At 41.7% G+C, this 27,517-nt stretch overlaps 2 protein-coding genes across 3 annotated transcripts in view; one reads left to right on the top strand and one right to left on the bottom strand.

The window, feature by feature from the left end:
* lig3 (ligase III, DNA, ATP-dependent) overlaps positions 1 to 15,044 on the top strand; it is a 32,604-nt gene extending 17,560 nt beyond the window's left edge. For both annotated transcript variants that reach the window (XM_080749652.1, XM_080749653.1), the window contains exons 13-21: positions 146 to 223; positions 2,417 to 2,540; positions 3,625 to 3,767; positions 3,997 to 4,071; positions 4,974 to 5,120; positions 7,976 to 8,120; positions 10,860 to 11,074; positions 11,910 to 11,993; positions 12,766 to 15,044. In XM_080749652.1, coding sequence (XP_080605778.1) covers positions 146 to 223; positions 2,417 to 2,540; positions 3,625 to 3,767; positions 3,997 to 4,071; positions 4,974 to 5,120; positions 7,976 to 8,120; positions 10,860 to 11,074; positions 11,910 to 11,993; positions 12,766 to 12,999 — 1,245 coding nt within the window. In that variant the 3' untranslated portion in view covers positions 13,000 to 15,044. The remainder of the gene's footprint in view (positions 1 to 145; positions 224 to 2,416; positions 2,541 to 3,624; positions 3,768 to 3,996; positions 4,072 to 4,973; positions 5,121 to 7,975; positions 8,121 to 10,859; positions 11,075 to 11,909; positions 11,994 to 12,765) is intronic.
* Positions 15,045 to 15,982: 938 nt separating this feature from the next.
* The window catches only part of rad51d (RAD51 paralog D), a gene marked incomplete at its 3' end in the record, with an annotated part of 52,878 nt that continues 41,343 nt past the window's right edge, over positions 15,983 to 27,517 (bottom strand). The window contains exons 6-10 of the mRNA XM_080749243.1: positions 24,905 to 25,000; positions 24,601 to 24,691; positions 18,141 to 18,211; positions 17,202 to 17,366; positions 15,983 to 16,069 (exon numbers count right to left, since the gene is read on the bottom strand). Of these exons, the coding sequence (XP_080605369.1) occupies positions 15,983 to 16,069; positions 17,202 to 17,366; positions 18,141 to 18,211; positions 24,601 to 24,691; positions 24,905 to 25,000 (510 nt within the window). The remainder of the gene's footprint in view (positions 16,070 to 17,201; positions 17,367 to 18,140; positions 18,212 to 24,600; positions 24,692 to 24,904; positions 25,001 to 27,517) is intronic.

Consider the following 27,517-nt stretch of genomic DNA (forward strand, 5'->3'; position numbering starts at 1 on the left):
CTGTAGTGTTTCCGACCCCTCATCGATGCATTCTTTCTATCTCAGTGGCTCTTGCTTCTCAGTCTTAGACAGACCTGACAAGCACTGACACGGAACATGATAGCTGATGATGTGCACTGTGTTTGTGTTTGTGTCTATGCAACAGAGGGGTAGAGATCTGGCTGATATGATCACACGGGTCATCAGAGAGGGTCTCGAAGGCCTGGTGCTTAAAGACGTCAAGGTGAGGCGTTCTCTGTGTTCACACCCAGACCTGTCACTGGAGAAGAGAACATGTGCATGATCTAGTACAGGGGTCTTCAACAGGGGGTCCAGGACCCCTAGGGGGTCCTCAGAGTTACTACAAGGGGGCCACCGAATCTTTGTGATGGGATCATTCTTTAAAATTAACAACAACTTGGGAACCCTCGCATTCCTATTCTGAGGAGAACTTGAGCCAAAAATAGCAGATCTGCAAGCTCTTGAGAGCTTGTAGATCGGCTATTTTCGGCAAATAGGTTTGGTGTAGAAGTAAAAAAGAGCAGACCAAGTACAGAGTGAAAGGTCAAGTTAACCAAAAAAAACGAATCCAACATAGACTGATGACAGTGCTGTCAAACAAGTCTATGAATCTATCTGTAAAATCTATGAAAATCTGCATCACACATTTATTGTTGCGACCGAAGGTCGTTGCGACCAAAGGTCGCATATACTCTGAAAAACCGTGTCGCTTGAGTGACCTTCCTTCCTTCCTTCCTTCCTTCCGTAACCTTCCTTCCGTAACCTTCCTTCTGTACGGGAGTGATGTCAGTGTGATGTCAGGAAATGTCACGAAATGTGGATAACACTATATATGGAGATAGTCCAGTCCATCATGTCATATGGGACTACCGTCATAGACAGTAGCCAAAAGAGAAGGATACACAAGACTAAGAAAGACAAAAAAAGAGAAGAATAAAAACGAAAAAAAAGGAGGAGGAGGATAAAGATACCAAAAGGAGAGAGAAGAAAGGGTGGATGAGGTTCTGCAGCGACCTATGTATATACAGCCTGGTCCAAATCCTACTGTCTCAAGGATGAGGAAATGATGATAGCCTTGAATAGTTATCCCTGCCAGACAAGGGCTCTGATGGAGCTCATTGACTGGTTGTGAAGTGTCTATACCAAGATACGCGCTGATCCCATCCATGAAACATTATCACTGCAATCCATACTTTTCAAATCGGCCTCGCACCGCGAGGCGATGTGTGCTTGTAGATCTGCTATTTTCACTAGTTTTGTGCGACCCTGATGAAGCAGGGCTTTAGGCTACTTTATGAAAAACATAGATATTTGAAACTTGGAGATATGAGGTTTCTACCCGACAGTGACAACATATACTGCCTATACTAGTAAGAGCTTGACAAGGTTCGCTCCTTGTCAAGCTCGACGTTGGGCATTTGGACCTATACATGGAGAAATGGAGCGAACCTGTTTGGCCTAAACATGGAGATGTGGTACAGAATGACTCATATATGGGCATAAAAAGTATGTCATGTGACATCACTTCCTGTACAGACAGTCAGACAGACAGCCATTGACTCCGGCCTAACAATGGCTACTGTCTATGACGGTAGTCCCATATGACATGATGGACTGGACTATCTCCATATATAGTGTTCTCCACATCTCCATGTTTAGGCCCTATCGCTCACACCCTAGGTGGGGTTGGCGATAGGGCCTTTCTGTGTGGAGTTTGCATGTTCTCCCCGTGTCTCCTAGGGTTGATACCCTCACAAAAACATGAACAAACTCCCAACAACAACTAGAATCGTCAGAGAAACGCTGTGGTTGCGCATGTCACCCTGAGGTCGCATTCCACCCTCAGGTGTCTTACTAGTACAATATGTAGAGGGGGTCCCTGCTTCATCTCTCTCTCAACTAAGGGGTCCTTGGCCTGAAAACGTTGAAGACCCCTGATCTAGTACAGTGGTTCTCAACATAGCGTCCAGAGCCCACCAGGGATCTTTGGGAGCCCAATCTACCCTGTACAACTCTGTGTTCATTTAAATCTGAGAAAAAACTTGTAGAAGTCCATTTGTATTCTCTTAAAGTCACAGTCCCGTAAGGGTCCATTTGGACCCCCAGGTGGTCACCAGGCCTGACGTTGAGAACCATTGATCTATTCTAGTAGGATGGCTTTGTAATACTTGGTTTTGACCTGCATGAACCATAGAGTCCCAATTCATAAAAGAACATTGTCAAAAATCTGCAAAAAATAGCCCATGGTATAAGCTCACACTACGTCATGTTGTAAGCTTGTAGATCGTATATTTAAAAAAGAAATATATATACCAAGATGTAGCAAGGTTTCTAAAGTGTGCGTGTCTGTGTGTGTGTGTGTGTGTGTGTGTGTGTGCGTGCGTGCGTGCGTGCGTGTGTGCGCGTGTGTGTGAAGGGTACCTATGAGCCAGGGAAGCGGCATTGGTTGAAGGTGAAGAAGGACTACCTGAATGAAGGAGCCATGGCGGACACAGCTGATCTGGTGGTTCTGGGGGCGTTCTACGGCAAAGGCTCCAACGGTGCGTTCATCAAACACTGTGTTCTGTTGTGATGAGCGGCGCATTGCAGCTCCATACACATGCACTATTAAGACGGTGTCCAGGGAGTAGTTAGGGGTTAACCCATTTAGGCCTGGGATTATTGACTGCTTTAACCAGTGAGAAATAGCAGATATACAAGCTCACAGCGCGGCACCGAGTGCCGCGCTGCGAGCTTGTAGATCTGCTATTTTTGAAAAATCAAGATTTTGAATATAGATTTGAATATATCTATTTAAAAGCGAACGTTTGTAACTCAGATTTTGCTTCTGGGTGGTCCCTGCAACTAAATATTTTGAGATGGGGGTCCGTGGCCAAATAAATATCATTTTGGGGGTCCTTCACATGAAAAGGTTTGAGAACCACTGACATAGTAGTCTCTCGAGAACAGACTAACTGAGCTCCAGTTAAGTGAAAAGGACCTTTTCTTTGACGATGGCTGGCAGATTGCTGACATAGAAACATAGGTTTTTCAAAAAAACTTTAGAAGGATTCAAAAGACACTTATAGAATCGTGTCAAAATTCTAATTGTCACGATTTTTCAAAAATAGCAGATCTACAAGCTCGCAGCGCGGCACTCGGGTTAAGTGTCTAGCTCAGAAACACATAGACAGGGCCCAAGCCTCGTGATTACCAGACACAATTCAAATTAGCTCTGGACAGACACCCCCACACACACACACACACACACACACACACAGTAAACATAATATCGTCAGTCGGCCAGAAACCTCCAATCTCCCATATTTTAACTTTGTGTGTGTTTTTTTTTGTGTGTGTAGTAAATAAACGCCTTACTTAATCATACTACAGCATCACACAAAAACCAGTGCAGCCATCGGGCGCCGCGTCTGCGTCAAAAAAATGAACCTGGGCGAATTTTGATGTTGGACGCTGCCAGCGAACACAACGCAACGTCTGCAATCTAGCACCCTTCATTGATTAAAAAGGGAACGTTCCCTGCGCTGACGATGACGCAATGCCCCATGGCTGCAGTGGAGCTTTGGCCTTAGGGTTCCCAATTGCGTTTCCTAATAATGCCACGTGTCTTCTTTCAACCACCAGGGGGCATCATGTCAAGTTTTCTGCTGGGCTGCTACGACCCAGACTCCAGGAAGTGGTGCACAGTCACAAAGTGCTCTGGGGGCTTCGATGACGCCATGTTGGCCAGACTCCAGAAAGAGCTGGACGTGATCAAAATCAGCAAGGTTAGACCGAAACCTTGTCCCAAGGTCTCAATGGCAGGAGCTCAGGCAGAGAAATTGACAATTAATCGTGTGTGTGTGTGTGTGTGTGTGTGTGTGTGTGTGTGTGTGTGTGTGTGTGTGTGTGTGTGTGTGTGTGTGTGTGTGTGTGTGTGTGTGTGTGTGTGTGTGTGTGTGTGTGTGTGTGTGTGTGTGTGTGTGTGTGTGTGTGTGTGTGTGTGTGTGTGTCCAGGAGCCAAGCAAGATCCCTGGCTGGCTAAAAATCATCAAGAACTATTATCCAGATTTCATTATCAGGGATCCTCAGGTAAGTCTCTACAATTCACCCTTTGTTAGCCTTCTGGTTGGTCCCTGACTGACCAACCAGAAGGCTCTATCTGCCTTGTCCCGCCCTGGTTCCGCCTTTTTTATGTTGAATTTGCTAAAACATAATTTTTGGAGAAATAAAATAATTTAAAAACAATCTGAGTCACTATACTGCCACTGAGCAGCTCCATTTTACTGAAACCAAGTTTGAAATAAGAATTGAATACACAGAATAACAATACGAAGCAACTGAATTACAATGGTAGTGGATGGAGTGTCCCACCGAATGTCCCACCGAGACATAGCAACCAATGGGTGTGAAGAGGGGCGAGACAACGGGTGGGACTTGACAAAGGGTGAATTGAATAGATGGGTATTTCCCAAGGGGCAAATTAAACTATAAACCTTGCAAAAACATCAAGGCTCCACAGTCTTCGCCCAAAAAAACTATCTAGCAGAAATGTATTTACACACAATTAAACAATCATAAGGACCATCCTTTTGCATAATAGTTCATTTTTCAAAACGTTGAAAAGAAAAGTCTTCAATTGATATGTAAATGTAATTTATTCATATTCATCTCTGAATCGTATCCAATGTTTGTGGCAGAATATGGCAGTGGTTCTCAAAGCTGGGGTTTGGAGACCCTCAGGGGTCCTAGAGGGACCAGCTAAATTATTGAAAGTTGGGTTCCATTTGTACCCTCTCTGAGTTATGGGGGTCCGTGGCCTTGTTACGACCTGAAAAAAAAACACCTAAAAATGTCTTCTAAATCCTAAAGGTTTTCTGAAAAAAGGATGTTTCTGTGTCAGTGGTGCTCAAATGTTTTAATGTCAAGGACCCCCTAGAATGATATGTATTTGACCGTAATGTTGTGTGGTGTTTTGTTTTGCGGTGATGCAGAGCGCTCCAGTCTGGGAGATCACAGGTGCCGAGTTCTCCAAATCCGAGATGCACACAGCCGACGGCATCTCCATCCGCTTTCCTCGCATGACCCGCATCCGTGACGACAAGGACTGGAAGACTGCCACCAACCTGCCCCAGCTCAGAGTACGAATGCTTTATATATATTATTTACCAACACTTCCACACGCAGTGCAGAACATAGACGCTTCACAGACATGTTTCACCATTTTAGCGCTCCTTCGACAGCCTTGCTATAGTTTTCAGCACTTTTGCGGCAATAGTTCTGTCATCTTTCACTTTCTCCCCACCATTTGGTGCCCCCCCCCCAAGCATGGTGCCCTGTGCTTCAGCACGTAAGGCACGTGCATTAATCCGGCTCTGCTTATCAAGCATTTAGTGTCCCATGACATCATGTTTAAACAATCAAAACAAGAGGCGATCAAGAAATGATTACAGTACTATTCCTAATATAAAGCCATTTAACACTTATTAAACATTAACGAATGGTTGTTTTATTGATAGGCAAAATAGGTTTTACTTTTGTTAATTGTTATCTTCATAGATGGTGGTCAGCCACAAACTCTCAGTCACAACAAATGGCCAATAATAAAAGTACCAGTTCTCTTCAGAATTTGTCATCATCATATCTTTCCACAAAATATTAGAAAACGCTCAATAGTGGGCTCGATAAAAGCCCGGCTCAATAAGGAGGATCGATAGGGTACTCATTATCAATAAGAATTAACAAGCTCCATCCTTACTCAAAATAGTCCTCATTCTTTCTGTAAACATAGAGCGGAGAATATACTTGCTGGGGGAGAAATCTCATATTTGAACATATGTTTTTTTCTGATATGAACGCCCTACTGCATCACAACTACCGGTATTTAACCCATTTAGGCCTAGAATTATTGACTGCTTTAACCAGTGAAAAATAGCAGATATACAAGCTCACAGCGCGGCACCGAGTGCCGCGCTGCGAGCTTGTAGATCTGCTATTTTTGAAAAAAGTCATGAAAATGTGTGCAAATCTTTGAATATATGTATTTTTCAAAGCGAACAGTTGTAACTCAAATTTTGCTTATGGGTGGTCCCTGGAACTAAATATTTTGAGATGAGGGTCCGTGGCCAAATAAATATAATTTTGGGGGTCCTTCACATGAAAAGGTTTGAGAACCACTGACATAGTAGTCTCTCAAGAACAGACTAACTGAGCTCCAGTTAAGTGAAAAGGACCTTTTCTTTGACGATGACCAGCCAGATTGCTGACATAGAAACATACGTTTTTAAAAAAAACCTTAGAAGGATTCAAAAGTCACTTATAGAATCGGGTCAAAATTCTAATTTTCACGCTTTTTCAAAAATAGCAGATATACAAGCTCACAGCGCGGCACCGAGTGCCGCGCTGTGAGCTTGTATATCTGCTATTTTTCAATAGTTAAAGCAGTCAATATATCCTAGGCCTAAATGGGTTAAAATATAAAATGAAAATATCAAAAGTCGCTTTTTTTTTTATTTGAATCCTGAAAAGTACGAGTTTTGGACATATGAGATTTCCCCCCGTCAGGGATGATGTATTTCTCTCTGGCCTGCTCTTGGAGGCGTATTGTTTGGATTGATATCTCTTGGCAAACCGTGCCGTCAAGTAATGCTGCACTGCACTGTGGGCTCACATCCAAAACTATATGGAGATGTTCTCCCTTGTTTATGGACCCCCCCAGTCTCGGATGCGACCTAATCAGTTGCCAGCCGTTGAACATTTGATCTGCACGTACCACACTGATGCATGCTGTTCTGAACGGTCAGAACTTCAAACCAAGATTTTGATGAATTTATATTTGGTAATGCACCCAGATTTTAGGTAATTCATTGTCGGAGTTTGTAGAAAATATGGGCAAGAGAGTGAGAAAGAGAAAATAGGTTGCCATTAAAGGACAACTTTGTTTTTTTACAACAAGGGTTCATATTTTAGATTGTAATTAGAGAAAAGAAAAGATGAGTGTTAAAATGTTTTCATTTTCTGCTTTCTATTGTTTTAGCGATTTTAGTATTTTGATTTCAGTGGTTGGGGGCATGCGTACAATGGCTAAATATATTTTAATTTTAGACAAAATAAGCCGGCAATTTCTTTGTTACTATTTACACCAGCCCCCATAAGTCACATCTGCCCATGAAAGATTGTGTCTAAAAATACATATTTAGCCACTTGCATGCATGCTCCCAACCTGGGGGCATGCATGCAAATCAAAATCGTTAAAATCACTAAAATGATAGAAAGCAGTAAATGAAAACATTTTAACACTCATCTTCTCTTTTCTCTAATGACTATCTGAAATATGAACCCTTGTTGTAAAAAAACAAAGTTGTCCTTTAAAGGCCAGTTCATACCACTGTCTCCCACCACTGAACTATTTGGTTGCAAAGGTCTGGTTCAACTCCAAACTTCTGAAAAGCATTAACCCGAATTTGAGTTGGGAAAGCTGCGACTTTCTGACGAAAAAATGGTGGTCGGAGACAGTATGGACCCCTTAAACCCACAGGGCTGTATTTTGATTTTCTTAAGTAACAGGCTACAGCACTTATGCCTTAACTTAAAGACCTGTCCATATGGTCTCCGACCACCAAACTTTTCGTCAGAGATTTCCGACTTTCCGACGTGCAGCTTTCCGAACTCTAGTTCGGGGTAATGCTTTTCAGAAGATGCGAGTGACATCATTTTGTAGTTGAACTGGACCTTTCCGATGAAAAGTTTGGTTGCCGGAGACAGTATGGACTGGCCTTTAAGGTATAAGAGCTGGTACTTAAAACAATCAAAAAATTCAAAATGGAGCCCACAGTGTCACGCATGTATTTTATGATGCTTTGCCTACTGATACAGCACAATCAGACGGTCAAGATTTGACAAGGGACGACATTTACACTGAGTGTTAATACATTTTAAATGTATCAATGGAACGGCTCTCTTGCAGCAAACGATAACGTCTCCTGTGTGTTTGTAGGAGCTGTTCCGCATATCTAAAGAGAACGGTGACTTTGAGGTGACGGCTGGAGCGTCCAAAGACGACAAGGGCTCTTCTGGAGGGGACAGTGGGAGCAACTCGCCTCCCTCTACCTCCCATGGGAGGGCTACACCCCAGAAGAGCAGTGAGTAGTTCTCAAACCTTTTCATGTCAAAGACCCCACATTGATCTACAAGTGCACAATGCATCGCTTTGCGGTAAAATCTCAATATTCCGAGACCCCATTAGTCCGACTAAGGGTTCGGTCTAGAGTTGGGTTTAGGCATAGTAGCATTCACCAGGTCAACATTCACCATGTTGGCATTCACCAGTGTCGACAGGTTAGCATTTCACCAGGTTAGCATTCACCAGCGTCGGACGAATGTGATGTCGAACTATCGAACGTTGTAATAACGCTACACTCCTTTGCTTCGCGCCGCGTTGCGAGCTTGTAGATTGGCTATTTTCACTAGTTCTTAAACAATTGTTTTCTTTTATCAATGAAATGACTATGAAAAATAATTGCATTTCTTTTTTTAATTCATGAAAATCTAACCCTAACTAAATTCGGACTAATGAACCTTCGGACTAATGAACCTTCGGACTAATGGGCAGTCCCCAGCTTGGCGGGGAATGTTTTTAATTTTTTGTTGTTGTTGAAATAATAGGAAACAAAAAATTAAGGGACCCATAAAAATGTGTCTGTGACCCACAAATGTGTTTGTGGTCTATGGTACATTCCTAGCATTGCTATAATTCCTCGGGGAACATTTGCAGAAGTTGTATGAAGTAATGCTAGCTGGAGAGAGCACTTAACCATTTGGAAGTAGATGCATGCTGGGATGCAGATGACCTTAAGAAAAATGCCCACATTTCTTTAAATGTTCAGATTTTTTAATGCCTGCTTTTTCAAGGCTATAAAGTTAATACACTCCCCCGGAAAAGAAACTGAGCCTTCATTTAATAGTCCATTCACAGACTTGGAGGAAAGCGAGTACACCATTATTTTTTTACATTTCATTTATTTTAATGCGCCGGCATTCTTACAGAATAAAGCCCAAATAAATGGATAAAGACCTGCTTTTCACAGGTCATAAAAAAGTTAAGGAAAAAACTTAGATAGAAGTGGTTATAGGTTATAATGTCAAGGACACCCAATGGGAGGTACTGGCTGAAAATATTTAGTGACAGGGACCCCATACAAAGTTTTGGGTTGTCAAGATTTATTTTTTTAAATAGATCTACGAGGTCAACCGGTCACAATGCGAACATTTCATATCACGATTATTGTGACAAAAGAAAACGCGATTTACGATATTATCGCGACAATCAAAATCCATTATGCTGGGGAGGAACATTTGAAAAAAAGATCAAGTACATATAGAGTGAAAAAAAAGATCAAGTACATATAGAGTGAAAAAAAAGATCAAGTACTGTACATATAATATAAGTACCTTTTACCAAAGTGTTTAAGTCGTACCGGATATGCAGCTCGGGCAAATAAAAGGTGAATTGATCCCAGTGCATGACGGAGGACGATATCACGATAAATTAAATCTCCACAATAACGATTATCGTGTTTTTTTTTTATCACAATAAACGATAACATCGCGTATCGTCCCATCCCTGGCGCGGACCCCACTTTGAGAACCACCGTTAAAGGTGATACACCATGAAATTTCACTTTTCCTATTTTAAAACCTTTTTTTGGGGTCCCACTAGCACCTTCTATCCTCACAAAGTCCCATTTCTGACCATTGTGTCCTTCTCTGGTTTTGGGAAGGCGGAGGTTAAAAGCATCCCACGGGTTCTCAAAACAGGCTGTCCAGATTTGCTGCCGTCGCTGACGTCAGCGACGGCGTTTTTTTTTTTTTTTTTTTATAATTAAACATTATTTTAAAAAAAATGCTCTGAAAATGCTCTGAGAGCCATTCAAAAATGAGAGAGGCTCTCTCTTCAGGAGTGGTAATTTAGCCTCAAACCTTTTGAAAAACGTTTTTGGGACAAACAATATGACATAAATACTTTTTAAATGCATGGTGTATCACCTTTAACAGAAGTATTGATATGGCTCGTTGTGTTCAAAGACCCAACTCTGTGAGTGATGGGACGGGATCTTCTCACATGAAGGGGGTTGATGAGGAACGAAGTTAGACCATCAACCCAGATGTATGCACCTACTCAAAATGAAGTCTGGCGGTGCTTTGCCCACATATTGTTTAATGACGCATGGTTATGACAAATCACCGCTGCCTTTAACCCATTCGGAACGGGTACACATTATTGTGTATCATTATTTTATGCTTTAACTATTGAAAAAATAGCAGATATACAAGCTCACAGCGCGGCACCGAGTGCCGCGCTGCGAGCTTGTAGATCTGCTATTTTTGAAAAATTGTGAAAATTAGAATTTTGACCTGATTCTATAAGTGTCTTTTGAATCCTTCTAAGGTTTTTTTTAAAAACCTATGTTTCTAATATGTCAGCAATCTGGCCAGTCATCGTCAAAGAAAAGATCCTTTTCACTTAACTGGAGCTCAGTTGGTCTGTTCTTGAGAGACTACTATGTCAGTGGTATCAAACCTTTTCATGTGAAGGACCCCCAAAATGATATTTATTTGGCCACGGACCCTCATCTTAAAATATTTAGTTCCAGGGACCCCCCCAGAAGAACAATTTGAGTTACAAACGTTCGCTTTGAAAATACATAATATTCAAAGATTTGCACACATTTTCACGACTTTTTCAAAAAATAGCAGATCTACAAGCTCGCAGCGCGGCACTCGGTGCCGCGCTGTGAGCTTGTATATCTGCTATTTTTCAATAGTTAAAGCATTCAATAATTCTAAGGCCTAAATGAGGTTTAACTTCAATCTGACAACAGGCAACAACAGTACCCCCAGAGCCAAGGCAGTGAAGTCTGAGCCCCGCAGCCCCGTCCCACAACAAGGGCCCAGCACTACTCCCAAGTCGAAGGCGGTGAAGTCTGAACCCCGTAGCCCGCCCGTCACACAAGGGCCCAGCAGTTCTACACCCAAGCCAAAGGCAGTGAAATCTGAACCGCGTAGCCCGGTCCACGATGCACCCAGCGCAAAGAAGGTACAGTATTTTCTGGACTATAAGGCGCACCTGACTATAAGGCGCACTGTCAATGAATGGTCTATTTTCAAACTGTTTTCATATATAAGGCGCACCTGACTATAAGGCGCACATAATAGACGCTACCGTTGCGTTATGCATCCAACAGATGGAGCTGTGCTAAAGGGAATGTCAATGTCAATGAATGATCCATATATAAGGCACTGGACTATAAGGCGCACTGTAGTTTTTTGTAGATCAGGCTACTTTTTAATTTGAATCCTGAAAAGTAACAGTTTAGGACGATATGTACAGCTTGTTAACTAACAAATGAAGTCGTCATGTCACTAAATTGTTTAAAGTGAGTAAATGAAAGCTGCAACCTAACCTCTAAAGCAGTGTTTCTCAACCACTGTGCCTGGGGACCTTTGGTGTGCCCCTGAGAAGGGTCAAGTGTGCCCCTTGAAACTGCTTGAAAGAACAGCCGATCAGCCGATCTACAAGCCGAACAGCCGATCTACAAGCACACAGCCGATCTACAAGCACACAGCCGAACAGCCGATCTACAAGCACACAACGCCTTGCGGTGCGAGGCGTTGTGTGCTTGTAGATCTGCTGTTTTCACTACTGTTGTGCGACAGCTTTGTATGATGAAGCAGGGCTTTACTTTGCGAAGAAACGTACACATTTGAAACTTGGAGATACACATAATACAGGGATTTACACCCCTGTATTATGTTGGTGTGCCCATGGACTCTTGGGACATGAAAAGTGTGCCCATGCAGAAAAAAGGTTGAGAAACACTGCTCTAAAGCGTTATCAATTAGCATTTTAATAAGGCTCCGTTTTATTCCAGATAAAGAAGTCTGAAAGTGTTCACAGTAATGGACAGAGCAAGCCTAAGGCAGCCTCGAACTTGTTGCAGCCAAGTAATGACAAGGTTGGTGAAATGTTATGGACTCACCGTTTAGAATAGCTTCAACATTCAACATAGGACTGTCATAGTACAGTAGGTGTGCTGCAGTTTATCGATTTTGAATCGATTATGAAAAATGTATTTGAATAGATTAAAATGATACAGTAGTGAAAAAAGCTGATCTACAAGCTCGCAATGGGTTGCATCACGACACATTGCGGGCTTGTAGATCAGCTATTTTTGCATGACACTGTTGTACAATAAAGTATGAAATATTGCTTGCTTTAATGGTTAGGAGTAATCGATTTAGTAATTTATATAGAATTAAAAAAATCTATGGATAGTTGCAGCTAGGGCTGTCACGATATGACATTTTACATGACGATTAATTGTCACTCAAATAATTGGCGATTAACGATTTAATTGTGTTTTTGTTGATAATTACATTTCTGTTTGGCTTTTAGGCTTTGAAGTTGCATATGGCAGATATGACACTTAACCTAAATACACTAAGAAATTACATATTTGACATATTTGACAACTTACTACTTAAAAAATAACATTGATAGTGGAAATAGCCGATCTACAAGCTCACAACGCGTCGCGATGCGACACGTTGTGAGCTTGTAGATCTGCTATTTCCACTATTTCTGACATTTTTCAACATTCACGATTATGACAAAATAATTGCGATAATGTCAAATAATCACGATCAGACGATTATGTAATAATTGTGACAGCACTAGTTGCAGCCCTACTGTATATCAAAGTTGCCTGTGGTTTGGTGTGTTCCTAGACACTGCTGGATATCTTCAGCGGGGTGAAGCTGCTCCTGCCCAGCTCCGTGCAAGACTTTGACAAACTGAGGCGCTACTTTGTGGCCTATGACGGAGACCTGGTACCAGACTATGATTCTGCGTCTGCCACGCACACGCTGGCAGAGCCAGAGGAGGACTGCCAGGCCCAGAGTGTCACCCCCAGCTGGATCTGGGAGTGCATCCGCAGAAGACGCGTGGTGCCCCCCTGTTGAAAGGACACTCGTCATCTCCTTGATGTAAGGAGAACACAAAACACAGGTTTTTACATGCTGCGTTTTGCCGGTACAGCAGCCTATGCAAACAGCTGTAATGAGTTCTTTTTTTTTTTTAATCTAAATACACACTAAACCACATAAGTTTGGTTGACTTTAAGGTGTTTACACTCTAGGAGCGTTTGTTTAATTCGCCCATTCTTAATGTTTCATTCTTGAGTACAAGGTGATAAAGCTAATTTTTTTTTATTCGGAATGAGTTTGATTGTTCAAACCGCAAATAATCATCAACCTTTCTGTATGAATGAGGCATCGACTTGACCGCTTGGTTGCAGGATACTCTCTGACACATTTTCAGATTGTTTATTCGTCACGCTCCTGGTGGGTAAAGACCTTTTAGCGTATTGTATTTTTTGTTGTGAGACAAAGTATACATTGGGGCTTTACAGAGACATGGAAACGAGAATCGGACTGTATAGCGGTGTGACAAGACTGGTGAGATTGGGGTTCCTCATTTGGGATTGGCGTAGTTTGTGCTGACGTCAGTTTTTGTATTTATTGTTTAAGCCTTTTCATTTTATAAACCCACAAACAAGCAGTTGATATATAGCAGCTCAGTTGTGGTTTTGATTTTGATTTTGTGCCATTTCTGGTCATCCTTTGTCAACAATAGCGATAAATGGATAGTAGTGTCTCTTACATGGTGTGTTGCTGAAAAGGGGCTTTTATCGTTTGGGCAAAGGTTTTGTTCAATTTAGTTAGAATGTTAATTTGTTTAGTCAAAAACCAAGCAGTTAAAGTAACGACATGTTTGTGTATTTAAAAAAGAAAGGAGAAGAAAATGACCTTCAAGTCCAAACAGAAATGTGAAAATGAATGTTTAGACATTTCTTTAGGGTTAGACATTGCTTTAGGGTTTTCAACCATTAGTATTTCTTATTGTCCAAATGAAAATGATGATTTCCAAATTTTCTTTACCCGTTTTAAGGCCAAAAAGTGAGAAAGCTAAACGCTAAAATGAACTAAGCTAAATGAAAAAAGAATGAATAAAAGATTCAATGACTGCTTCCTTCCTAAAAAAGTGTTTGCATTTATTACAAAACTGTTTTCACTCAGAACAGAAAATAATTATACAGTATTTACAGAAAATGTATTCGTATTACAAATTGAACCTTTAGCGCCATAATAGCTGAACTTGCAAAAATGGTGCCATGGCATTGTTCCGAAGGTTCATTCGTCCGAATTTGTTAATACTATGCCCAACTCTAACCCTAACTAAATTCGGACTAATGAACCTTCGTAATCATGGGCAGTCCCCGCAAAAATAGCATCTCTACGAGCTCAAACGTTGTGAGCTGGTAGATACTGTCGTTGTCAAACCGTATCGCCAAGTTTCAAATGTGTATGTTTTTTTTCATCATAAGAGTGTTGCACAAAAGTAGTGAAAATAGCAATGCAAGGCGCTGTGTGCTTGTAGATCGGCTATTTTCACTATTTGAATTTAAAAAATAAAGGAACGGTTTTGGACATACAAGGTTTCCACCCAACAACGATACCGTATGCTATTTGACATAAGGTTAAGAAGTGAAACTAGAAATGCCAACTCCATGTCGGTGTCCAAACTCCTGTATGTGTCTTGATGTATTGCTCCACTCAGTCTCATCTCCTCTGTTTACATGACCTTCCTGCGCCACTAAGAAACATTAGTTAATCCATTGTAATTTAAAAGTCTCATCTCTTCAAGGACTTCACGTCTCCCCCAAATCACATCCAATCTTCCTTTACTCATTTGTTTTGAAGTCCTATCCATCTTCTTGTCCTTGTTTACAAATCAATATTCATGATCACATAAGAATGCTGAAGTGGTATGCACTGTGTTGCATTGGTGACTCAATGTTTGAGGGTGCGCGGATTTAATGACGTCACGCACACGTCGCTTAAAGGTGTATTCAGTGATAATGAAAGTGGCCGGGTCCCTTACTGGCCTTACTGCATGGAAATGTTTAGTTTTTTATAGATTTTTTACACAATTATAATGTTCTCGTTTTGATCATCATTAGACCCAATCACTGAATATCGGTAGGCCTACGTCTCCAGCTTCAGGATACGTATGATACTGATTTACTACGAGACTGTGGCATTTTATGAGTTCAGTAGTTTACAATCTAGGCATTTAGCGGACGTTCTTAATTCAGAGCGACTGTGGTTCTCAAAACCTTTATCTTGACCATCATAACATAACTACGGCCATACTCTACCCTGATTGGTCGAGGACTGGCTGGCCACCTCTGAAAACTGAATCTAGCTATGCTCGTAACACGGGCCATGGTGGAAGTCCTTATATGGTCAGCACACTTTCTAGTGAGGAGAATGAATGGAAAATGTACCGGTTATATTTTTTATTTGAATGAAATACAATCACTGAATATACCTTTAACACCGACATTGCAGACGTTAACAGGTTCAGACAAGGGTGTATTGATATGCACTATTAAATCACCCTGCGGTGACACTAAACGTTGTCAGGTGTGAATTTGGGGGTTATTTTGAATTGGTGCATGCCCCTGTGCGCAAGAGGTGAGACAGTGGTCAGAAAAGATATGGGGCTGCGCGTAACCGGAGGACCATTGCAACACTGGTGGTATGCAGGGTTGCCAAAACTCCTGAATTCGGCAGGAGTCTCCTGAATTGTCAATTCTCCTGAATTTCTCCTGGATTGGGGGATTTCCGTGGCTTTGCATGGCATCACGTGTTCCGAGTTAAACTGCATGTGCAATGTGATGACTGTCCGTTTGATGATCGTCTTTTCTCCTGGATTTGGTATCAAACTCCAAAAAAGAACAAGAACCAGAACACAGGAAATTACATCTACTGTAATGTTCAGAGTATCAAAAGGCACTGTATGGCATAACTATAATATATAAAATATGTTATATAGAGGGTCTATAGTGACTGCAGAAGTTGAAGTGGCAATCAGCAGTAATCAGTGTTCCAGTTTTCTCTTCCCCAAGGGGCGCTCTTCACATCTACTCCACAACTCCAAATCAAACTGTTCTTTCAGATGACAAGGCTGTGGGAAAAAAAAGAACATTCCTCATTAGTGGTAGTTCTATTATAAATAGTTGGATAATTCTAACATGGATAAAAGATACTTTATTATTATTCATCGGGAAAAGCAGACTTAAGAAAGACATCCATTCTTAAGGGGATTCCAGACGGTACGCGGTCACCGCCTGCTAGTAATTCATTTTCAATGAGAGGCGGGCGGCTATTTCGTCCGCGCAGCGAAGTTTAGAGGCGGCGAGGCGAGCGGGCGCAGTCCCGTGAAAATCCCCGCGAGCGTGCTCGTTTGTGCATGCGTACGCGGGCAGTGAGAGATGGATTGTGTTCATCTTTGTGAAATACCGCGCAGCGTTTACTCAAAGAGCGAGTGTGTTTGTGTATCACCGCGGCGCGGTCCTCGCAGATCCAAGCGGGAGCCCCGGCGGCAACCGCTGTCCGTCTGTAGAGCGCCCTACACTGCAGATCAGTTATTTTCGCTGAGTGTTTTGCCCACTTTAGCTTGTTATACAGTATGCCCAGCATATGAACATGTGTTGACAAAGTAGTTGACACTGTGGATAACTACTATTTTGGGCATGTGATTGTAAACAAACGCTATAGAGGGTATGCGTGTGACATCACTGTTGCTGGAAGTTATGTGGGAACGCCTACTGAGTGGCAAAAAACTAATTTCTGCCATTGACAGCCCATACATCCAAACAGAAAAGTCATTTCTGATTGTATTAAACAAAGTTAAACTCACCAACATTGCGGCTGTACTGAAAGCTTGAATTATCCTCTTTCTATCTGCAAAGTCTTTGTTTCATAAAAATCCACCATAGGCATGTTATGAGCTATTTTCTGAAATGATCAGCGCTCGATAGATAAACCTGCCGTCGTCGTGGCCGTCTCCACAACGCCAGAGGGTCCCTTCCCACGTAGCGTCTACTACGTCTGCTGCGTAGAAGCGTCGCCATGGGAACCAAAGCATTCAGAGAAAGTGTTGAGACCCCGTCGCCTGTTTGCTTTACTAATTTTGACCGCTGCGGTGATTACGTCATAGCAGCCGTAGTCCCGCCTCGCGTTGCGGCTGTAGAAGCAGGCAGCCTATACTGCCTAATGTTTTACGGCTGCTGCTACTGCTGAGGTAGTTGACATACCTGTCTAGAAGACTTGACCAGTGTAGCAGTGCGCAGGCTGTAGTGTGATGTGCCGGGCCTCTCAATGCGCTGCAGCAGAACCCTGGTTCTGGGTACGTGACTCCATGACAGACCCAGCCCTGCCTTCAGCTCCCCATTGTCACCTCTGGTCACATGGTTTGTCACCTACAGATCAGTTCCAATTACTTTTTTTTTAATGGATTTTTCATTATTTTGTTCCATTTAGATTCATTCTAGTAACACTTTATGATAAGGGATACGAGAATGTTCAAAAACTAAAAACACAATATTATATCTGTTTTCGTGTGCTCTAGAACAGTGGTTCTCAACCTGTGGGTCGGGAAAATTATTTTGGGGGGTCCCCAGATGATTAACTTAATGTGCAACATTGTTTTCTCACTCAACAGTAAACAATCCAACATAAAATGTAAGTGTATAGAGCACATATTCATATGCACATTTCTAAAGTGACAATTTAGGACTTTTTATTACCTCTCTAGAGGCGTTGTGAGCATGTAGATCGGCTATTTTCACAATAGAACCGTGTTATACAAAAAAGAATTTTACTGGGGGTCCCCAGTTCAGATATGATTATTTTGGGGGTCGCGACCAGAAAAGGTTGAGAACCACTGCTCTAGAAATGTGCCGCTGGTTGGTCCAGTGGTTTTCCAAACGAGCACAGAAAGACAGTCCCACTTCTGTGACTCGCCTCTGAGGAGCCACGTCATTAAAAATGTCATAATAAATGCCATTCTAAAGCAATAATACACGAGAGGGACTGCTATAGCGGACAGTGAGACAACAGGGGGCTTTCAGGTAAGACTGGGACAAAAATTCCCAAAGGCGCTTTTTTCTAGTATCTTCAATTGGGCAAACTGAGTGCTTAATGGATGAAAATGGATTTCGAGTAGCAAACACGAGAATGGTTGTCATCCTTACCAGCACAGCAACGTTGAAGTCCTTTGCTATGGTCTTCAGGGCCCCTGCAACTTGCATCATCAAGGACATGCCTGGAGGAACAGGGAATCCCACAGATGCTGTCTGCAAAATGCTTTCATCATTACACAGAAAATGTATTCATTTAATCTTCCTGCTCTTCAATATCCTTGGGATTCACACTATTTTTGCTTGGCTTTGGTTTATCAAAGGTTCCATCTTTTTAGGAAATCATTTTCAAGGGTATATCTTGTATTTAACAATGCACACAAAGATCCTTCAACCAATAAAATTCCCACTGATCCCACCATGCATGCTGGTACCATTTCAGATGCGACGGATATCGTCGCTGTTGGGAAAAACCTTGAAAGTCAAACGGTTACTTTTCAGGAAATGGGTGAATAAATCAGTGGTGGGAAAAAGTACTCAATTGGTGTACTTAAGTAAAAGTATCAATACTGCAATGTAGAAATACTCTGTTAGGGTGCCCTCAGACCAAAATACCTATGAGAGTGGAATCCGCGTTCCGCCAATGCATTTCAATGATAAGGGAGCGTTTTTTGCAGAAATCCTCTGCTGGCATGAAACCGCTTCACTCTCATTGAAATGCATTGGCGGAACGCGGATTCCACTCTCATAGGTATTTTGGTGTGAGGGCACCCTAACAAGTAAAAGTCCGGAATTCAGAATGTACTTGAGTAAAAGTACAACTGTGTTGGCATCAAAATGTAGTTAAAGTACCAAAAGTAAAAGTACAAAATGCTTGAAAATAGCAGATCTACAAGCTCTTGTGAGCTTGTAGATCGTCTATTTTCAAATAGCCTAGTTATAAAATAAAGCTAAAGTGGATTAATGTATGTTTTATAATATAATCATTTATATCTGCAAAGTAACTAGTAGTAACTAACGTTTTCAAATGATTGTAGTGGAGTAAAAGTACAACATTTGCCTCTGAGATGTAGTGGAGTAGAAGTAAAAGTACTGAAAACTAGAACTACTCAAGCAAAGTACAAATACCTCAAAACTGTACTTAAGTAAATGTACTTAGTTACTTTACACCACCGGAATAAATCTAATGGATCTAATGTAGTTATTGTTTAATCACAATACTTTTTATTGGTTCAATAATTATAAAAACCAGACCAGACAGACTTAACTAACAAACTAGAAGTTCCTATTTTGGGCATGACATTATAGTCAAACATTTGCAACTAAATTGGCAAAAGTAGCAGATTAACAAGCACGCACATGTTGCTCTGTGTTGTGAGCGTATAGATCTGCTATTTACACTGCTTTTGCACAACGCTGTCATCACAAGACAAAGTATAAAATAAGGCATTAAGGGGCGGTGGGAGATGAAAGATGACGTTTTCTGTCCAACAGCGACAATATGTATAGGATAATCAACGACATGCTGTGTTGGTTATTAAAAAATAATGCATGATGTCGAGTTAAATCTGTAGATTTATAGTAGGATTTGCCTCTGCAGAGTGCATTATTATTCAATAAACACAGCTTGGGGTTCATTATCCCACTTATAGCATGGCCACTTATCAACATTTAAAATATAACTAATGTTGGTTCATAGTGTGGGCCAATACACTCTGGGTAAGCGATATATTTTGGTTAACCCATTTAGAACGGGTACACATTTTGTGTATCATTTTATGCTTTAAATGGATAGAGCCTGCGATCATAGGTTCAGTCAGTTATACCCGAGGGGTCAATGCGGTTGCATTCAGTTCTGTTACAACACTACTACGCCAGTCTTGCGTCACAGGTTATGTGGCAGTCAGCTGATCATTGCCAACCTACTTAAAGCCTGTTCAGTGTCTCTTCCTCCTGCCTTGCTGATTGGCAGCTGGCACTTGCTTGCCCCCACCGCCTCCCCAGCACCACCAGTAGGCTCTGCTGTTAATTCTGTTCCCCATGGGGGGTGTTTATATATATTTATATCTCCCTGCTCCTAATGGTTATTGATGTTCTTCTGTGCTGCGCTGAGCAGGGAGAGCAGAGCCTGACGCCAAAATAAATGTGACATATACACACTTGCATTACTCATTCATAATAATAATAAACATTGTTTCAATCCTTATCGTGGGTTATCTGACTGAACTATTGAAAAATAGCAGATATACAAGCTCACAGCGCGGCACCGAGCTGCGAGCTCGTAGATCTGCTATTTTTGAAAAGTCGTGAACATTAGAATTTTGACCCGATTCTATAAGTGTCTTTTGAATCCTTCTAATTCTAGGCCTAAATGGGTTAAAGTGTTGCAGTGTTAAATAGCTCTACGTTCTCGTAGTAATACTAATCAATCATTGCTGTGTATAGAGTGTTTGTTCAGTAACAGGAGTCTCTCCCCGTTTCTCCAGCTCTTTAGTGAATAGAAATAGCATTTTCAGGTCAGGATCACCCAATCAAGGGAGAACTCGAACAAGATACAGAAAAAAACAATTGAACTGGTTTTGCAACCGAAGTGATGACACAAAGAAATGAGCAGACAAATTGAAACTGGAACACAATCAATTTGAAGCTGATAAATGGGTACTCTTTCCTGATTGGATGAAATTGGCAAACCACCTGAAAATGTATTTTCTGTTTATTTAAGAGCTGGAGAGATGAGGAGAACCCTATTACTTAACAAAAACCCTAACTCTTTTTGGAAGGTTTGATATAAGGTAATGTAACGCTGGCTACATAACTATATTTCTTTAGGTATTTAAAGGTGAAACCCATAAAAAAGTAAAACAAAGCAAGAACGAGCAGAACTCATTATGATCTAGGACAGGGGTCTTCAACATTTTCAGGCCAAGGACCTCTCTCTCTCTTGAGAGAGAGAGAGAGATATGAAGCAGAGACCCCCACAACCTTTTCATAGATTCCATATAGTTTCATCGTTTGACAGCACGATCATCAGTGTATTTTGGGTTCATGTAAATGTGTGTTTTCAGATATTTAACCAGTTGAACCATCAATACTTAAAGTGGGCGTGACACGGCCAAAACAGCTAATTATGGCTATCAAATTAGCCAATTCTTTTAATGATGTCATGTACCCCCATGTTAAATTACCCAATCAAATTAATTTATTGTAGTTACTGTACTGAAAGTAGTACTTTCTGTACAGTAACTGAATTAAATTAATTTGATTGGGTAATATGACGGGAGGGGGCGGAGTTGAGCGCTGAGTATTATCTAGTGAAACAACCCCAACAGAACTGTGCGAGGAGAAAATGCGACAATTCATAAAACGAATTTTAAAACAAGCAGTTCTAGGGGTAAAAATTTGATATAATCTGCTATAGAATCCCCCCTAACCGCGTACAGGGTACAAGTCTTCTAACAAAAAGGTGTCAGAGATTAGAACGAGGGTCCTCCGCAGCACAGACCACTTTTTAGCAGCCATCTCTGCTAAAAAGTGCTCCAGTGCTTCACCGGCGCTCCGGACCACTTTTTAGCAGCCATCTCTGCTAAAAAGTGCTCCAGTGCTTCACCGGCGCTCCGGACCACTTTTTAGCAGCCATCTCTGCTAAAAAGTGCTCCAGTGCTTCACCGGAGCTCCGGAGGACTGAAGTCTGTGGTAGCCTGTGTGTGCGTGTGTGCGTGCGTGCGTGCGTGTGTGTGTGTGTGTGTGTGTATAGCTCTTGAAAATAGCCGTGCGGTGCGGCCGGGTGCGGCGCTACCAGCTAACAACAACACATCACGTTGTGCGCGGCACCGCACGACGGACGAAGTATACATACACTAATAACTGATACGGCCCCGCCTCCTTTTCAGACCGTTTGAAGAAAGACCACGTGACCTACTGTATCATAATGTTAAATTTCGGCCGGTGTCCCGCCCCCTTTAATAAACCTCTTTGCCGAAAATAGCCGGCAAAGAGGCGTTGTGAGCTTGTAGAAGTTAGGGTTAGAAGTTAGCTTGTAGAAGTTAGGGTTCAAGTGGTTAATATAAAAAAAGGAGGAAAAAAAGTTTCTATCACACAAAGATTTGTAGTAACGCTGAGGACCCCCAAGGGGTCCTGGACCCCCTGCTTGAAGACCTCTGATCTAGGAAGAGATCAAAAGAGTTTCATAAACATTTCTAGGGGAGGATTCTGTTGTTGTTGATGATGATGATGACGACGATGATGATTATGATGATGTCATAATCCTACTGTTCCAGGAAATGGAACTTCCACTTCAGACAGATTGAAGCAAGGAGATTAAACTAAATCTGTTCACGTCTTGTTGGAGCCACTTCCTTAAGCCCGTATCAGAGTGTACGGTGGAGAGCTATCCACCGGTGGAAAGCTCTCCACCTCAAGTCAGAAAATAAGTGCAGGACATCATAGTACGCCACGGTGGAGTCCTATTAACCGTGACTGACTAGTCTAGATTGACCAATCAGTGAACGAGGTGTAGAGCCTGTCTGTCTGATAGTAAAAACAGAGAGATGCGTTGGAACTCGCGGTGGAGAGAATGATGTAACGTTGTAGTTTCATGACTCAAAAAGACTCGAAAAGACTACACCGTGGTGTAAAGCCTTCCACCGCCCAGGCGACTATGATGTCGGCTTTAGGCACGATCTATTCAGGAGAGTAAGTTGTTGCTGGTGCCGTCATATGTGGCTTGGAATCTAGATATGTTTGTTGTTGTTGGTTTGTCCCCTTTTGGACAGGGCAAACAAGCATGTCGAAAACTGACCTTTTGACTGCATTAGAAATTAATACGTCTGTATGTTTTAATTTGAGTTTCATCATTTCAACGCCCATAAATAAATGAAGATGTAATCATTTTTTCTAAGCTCATGCAGTTCAATGTTGGTCTCACATGAGAGAGAAGACAGAACATCCTTATTAACCAACTAGCACTTGGTCCCACTGTAATTAATAATTCATTCCAAATCAACCCTACATGTATAATAAGCATTGAATGGTCTACTCTAGAGGGCCCCTCCCATGTCGGAATCCTGTTATGTTACGCCTTGCTCTGCCAACGGAGATTCTCTGGAGCTTTACTGGATACTCTGAAGGGCACTTGTAAGACAATCGGTGAAAGCTTCACATATTAGCTCCTAAATTATGGATCGTGTTAATGTGAGAGAGGCTGTTGAAGACTGTCTCTTAGAGTTGCAGAACTTTCACAGAACTTGGCAGCTATGGTGTTCTGAATGTCAATGTTTGTGGGCATTGTTCTGTGCAGTAGCATACCAAGCTTAATCTTAGCATAATTATCTATCCCTTTGGTTTAGTTAGAAGCAAGCTGTGATACTTCCACGTTTTAGAGATCTGGCACAATATTTGATTCATACATTGATTATTTTACATTTTTCTTTTTTCTTTTACATATTTGGCAATGTGTGGTACTACAACATTATTTCCCAAACCTACTTTAGCCTTTATTTTGTTCTGACTGGTGTTAGCTAAACACTGTCACTATTTAATTTGGTTCTGTATCACATAAAAGAAGATATTTTAACTCAAGCTAATTTGGATTTAATAGATCATTCTACGCAGACGAAAGATCAATGTCTAATTCAAGGAACTCCACATGTTGTTCCCAGACATAAATGACGAGTCTCGGTTCTCCACCGCTGACATTTTCCCGCAGACAGACGTGCTCACCGCCGTGTCACTGACACTTATCTACTGCCTACATATCAGCAAGGGGAGCTCATTAGTATTCACATTATCTGGGATAATATCGTTGCTATCGAGGCATTGTGAGCTTGTAGATCGGCTATTTTTAGCAAAGAGGTTTGGTGTAAAGGGGGAAAAGAGCAGACTAAGTAGAGAGTGAAAGGTCAAGTTTATTAAGTATTGATGGTTCAAATGGTTAAATATGTGAAAACACAAATTGACATGAATCCAAAATACACTGATGATTGTGCTGTCAAACGATGAAACTATATGGAATCTATGAACAGGTTATGGGGCTCCCTGCTTCATCTCTCTCTCAACTAAGGGGTCCTTGGCCTGAAAACGTTGAAGACCCCTGTCCTACTTGATCATACTACAGCGTTGCAACAAAAGCATCAAAAGTAGCGGATCTACAAGCTCGAAACACGGCACCAAGCGACGCGTTTTGAGCTTGTCGATCTGCAACTTTTGCTGCTTTTGAATTTGAATCCTGAAAAGTAAAAGTTTTGGACATATGAGTTTTCCAGCACCCGACAGACGATATTCCCCTAGAAGAGATTTCTTGCGCGGAGGGGGTGGGGGAAAAGGCCTCCAAATTCTAATTTCTTGTGACATTTGAGAAAAGCTAGCGTTATGCTACAGTAATCCAATGTCTTCCAGGGCACTATGCCGTCTGATGGACAATATTGTTTAGTTCAAATCTTTCTGCTCCCCGAATGCATGGAATCCCAGCAATAACATTTATTTTACTGATTTATTTGTGTTTCAATTCGAAAGGCTCAGGTATGGCAAAGTGAACCTAGCTCGGCTGAAAAATGAAATTGTCAGCGAAAGAGATTACCTTCATGTTGTTTGCCTCCCATTATGGGAGATATAATAGCTGCAACTGAATCCACGATCACTGCCTTGACTGAGCCGCCACCGACTGATGCCTACAGTAAGTCAGCATGTGGAAGCAAAAGATAAGACAGATACACACAGTCAAATCCTCCGTGTTAATCTAGCCGTTTAGAACTCTGAGAATGAACGAAATGCAACCGAAATGATTTGGTTACAATTGTACATTCTCAAAGTAACAAGGTTTTGCAATTACAGATTGTAATATTTTAACTGAAGGGAATAAAAGAGCTGATCTGCTCACTAACCTGTTGAAGCACACCGCCTCGAAGGCCGTGCACACAGCTCAGCAAGGAGAAGACGTCAAAAACACGGAATGTTTGGATCCTCTGCAGGGCTTCCATCTGTAAAACAACATCGTGTTGATGTGACTTCCATTTTCTCCCCATTTAAGTCATTATATGTAGTAAGGGAAAGTTAGCCTATTGCTACATCAATCTGGGAACTAAATCTAAATCACTAGCTTTCTTCACAAATGTGTTCACAAAGGTGTCTACTATCACCTCTGAACTTTGTCAAACCCAACTCCCTTGACATACTTTGTGGGAGCCAATCAAAGTTGGGGGTGCCGGGATACCCAGGGCCTGGGATTAAAGGGGGAAAAATAAAACATGGCCAATATGAACGTATGAAGTGTGTAATTAGGGTATTGTTGGGCTGCTGAATCCATTCCAACCATTAGTTATAAGTAAAAATGACTCCTTGGCCATGAAAAAGGCCTAATTTGCAAAGGCTTAGCCAATCATGTCATTCGAGTTCACCTGTGTCCTGTTAGTCCCTATGTTTTAAACCCTGTGTTTGAATGTTCCTTGTCAGATTGTATCATGTTATCCTGTGTGTCATGTGTAATTACCCACCTGATCTTGAATAGTTTTCATGAATTCTTTTTTTTATTGCCAATATTATATGTCTCATGGACACACAAAATTAGGTGTGGCCTATTTTATGGCCAAGGAGTCATTTTAACTGAAAACGAATGGTTGGAATGGATTCAGCAGCCCAAAAATACCCAAAATTACACACCTCATACGCTCATATTGGCAATTTTTTATTTTCCCCCTTTAATCCCAATAACTTTGATTGGCTCCCACAAAGTATGTCAAGGGAGTTGGGTTTGACAAAGTTCAGAGGTGATAGTAGACACCTTTATGAACACATTTGTGAAGAAAGCTAGTGATTTAGATTTAGTTCCCAGATTGATGTAGCAATAGGCTAACTTTCTCTTACATTATGCCAGGCCCCCCATGTAGTCAATTCAATTTCTTTATTGCTTTATTGGCATGAGAAAACATATGTTTACATTGCCAAAGCAAGTGTCATAAATATAATACAATACATATTTTCTAAAAGGGGAACTTCGTTATATACATGTTATATACAGTATACAGGAGGGTATAAAGCTTTTTGAAACAAATAGCAGCAATATTTTGCAGTCGCCTTGTGACAAATAACACTTTTTCCTCAAAACAAATTTAAATAGTATACCAGTAAGACTCCCTAATCGGGAGATAAGCGACCGTTGGTCGCTTATCTCCACAAATAGGCCAAAAGTTTGTTTTACCAATTATCAAGACATACGGGCAGTTGACAGTTTGCCATGGTTACTCATTGAAGTTGAATCTCCATATATGGAGATAACCTACGCATCACACCAAGTCTGACCTCACCAGCCCATATTTGGGCATGAGCAACTTATGTCTCCATATATGGAGATATGATGACATCACACAGTCCTCAGCCGATGATGTGGCGTGATGTCATACAATACACAAACGAGCCCTACAGTATAAAGGGGCAATTCTTGCCAGGAAAGAAGCATTTCTTCGACTCAGACCTTATCGCCAGGGTTGGCTTATAGCAGCTGTCGGTAGGACCATATATGGATTCTGTTAGTGTGGATCTCCTAACAGGGCATCATCTGGGATACAATCCCTTTTATGCCCATATATGGAGATCCCTAACAGAATCCCTTTCATGCCCATATATGGAGATCCCTAACAGAATCCCTTTTATGCCCATATATGGAGATCCCTAACAGCATCCCTTTTATGCCCATATATGGAGATCACTAACAGCTAACAGAATCCCTTTTATGCCCATATATGGAGATCCCTAACAGAATCCCTTTTATGCCCATATATGGAGATCCCTAACAGAATCCCTTTTATGCCCATATATGGAGATCCCTAACAGAATCCCTTTTATGCCCATATATGGAGATCCCTAACATAATCCCTTGTATGCCCATATATGGAGATCCCTAACAGAATCCCTTTTATGCCCATATATGGAGATCCCTAACAGAATACCTTTTATGCCCATATATTATGGAGAAATCCCTGCTCTGAGTATCTGACATCAGTGTGATGTCACCTGTTTATGCCCATATATGGAGATCCCTGCTCTGCGTATCTTGTTGCTATGGTAAACAGTTGGTTGCTAGGGTAAAAAAACATGGTTGCTATGGTAAACAGTTGGTTGCTAGGGTAAACAGTTGGTTGCTAGGGTAAAACCATGGTTGCTAAGGTGGTTGCTAACGTACACTAACAGACCAGCAACAACAGACTGTTGCCACAGCAACGTACACAAAGGTTTGTGTACACATGTGGTGTGATGTCATACTGATGCGGAGATATGAGCAGGGCAAAGGTGTGACGTGTGACGTGTGACCGACGGACGGACGGACGGCCGGTGGAGGTTTTCATAGTAAACTGCTCCCTAACAGTCGCAACAAAAAGCCTCAGATTTAACATGCAGTCTGTCCCTGCTGTTGACCTCTAGTGGTTGGTCTTGGGGATGGCGTCTCTATGGGGCACTGGTTCTCAAAGTGGGGTCCTTGGGCAGGTTCCAGAGGGTTCCCA

The sequence above is a fragment of the Nannobrachium achirus genome (genome assembly GCF_963921795.1).
Source record: "Nannobrachium achirus genome assembly, chromosome: 19".
NCBI classification, from domain to species: domain Eukaryota; kingdom Metazoa; phylum Chordata; class Actinopteri; order Myctophiformes; family Myctophidae; genus Nannobrachium; species Nannobrachium achirus.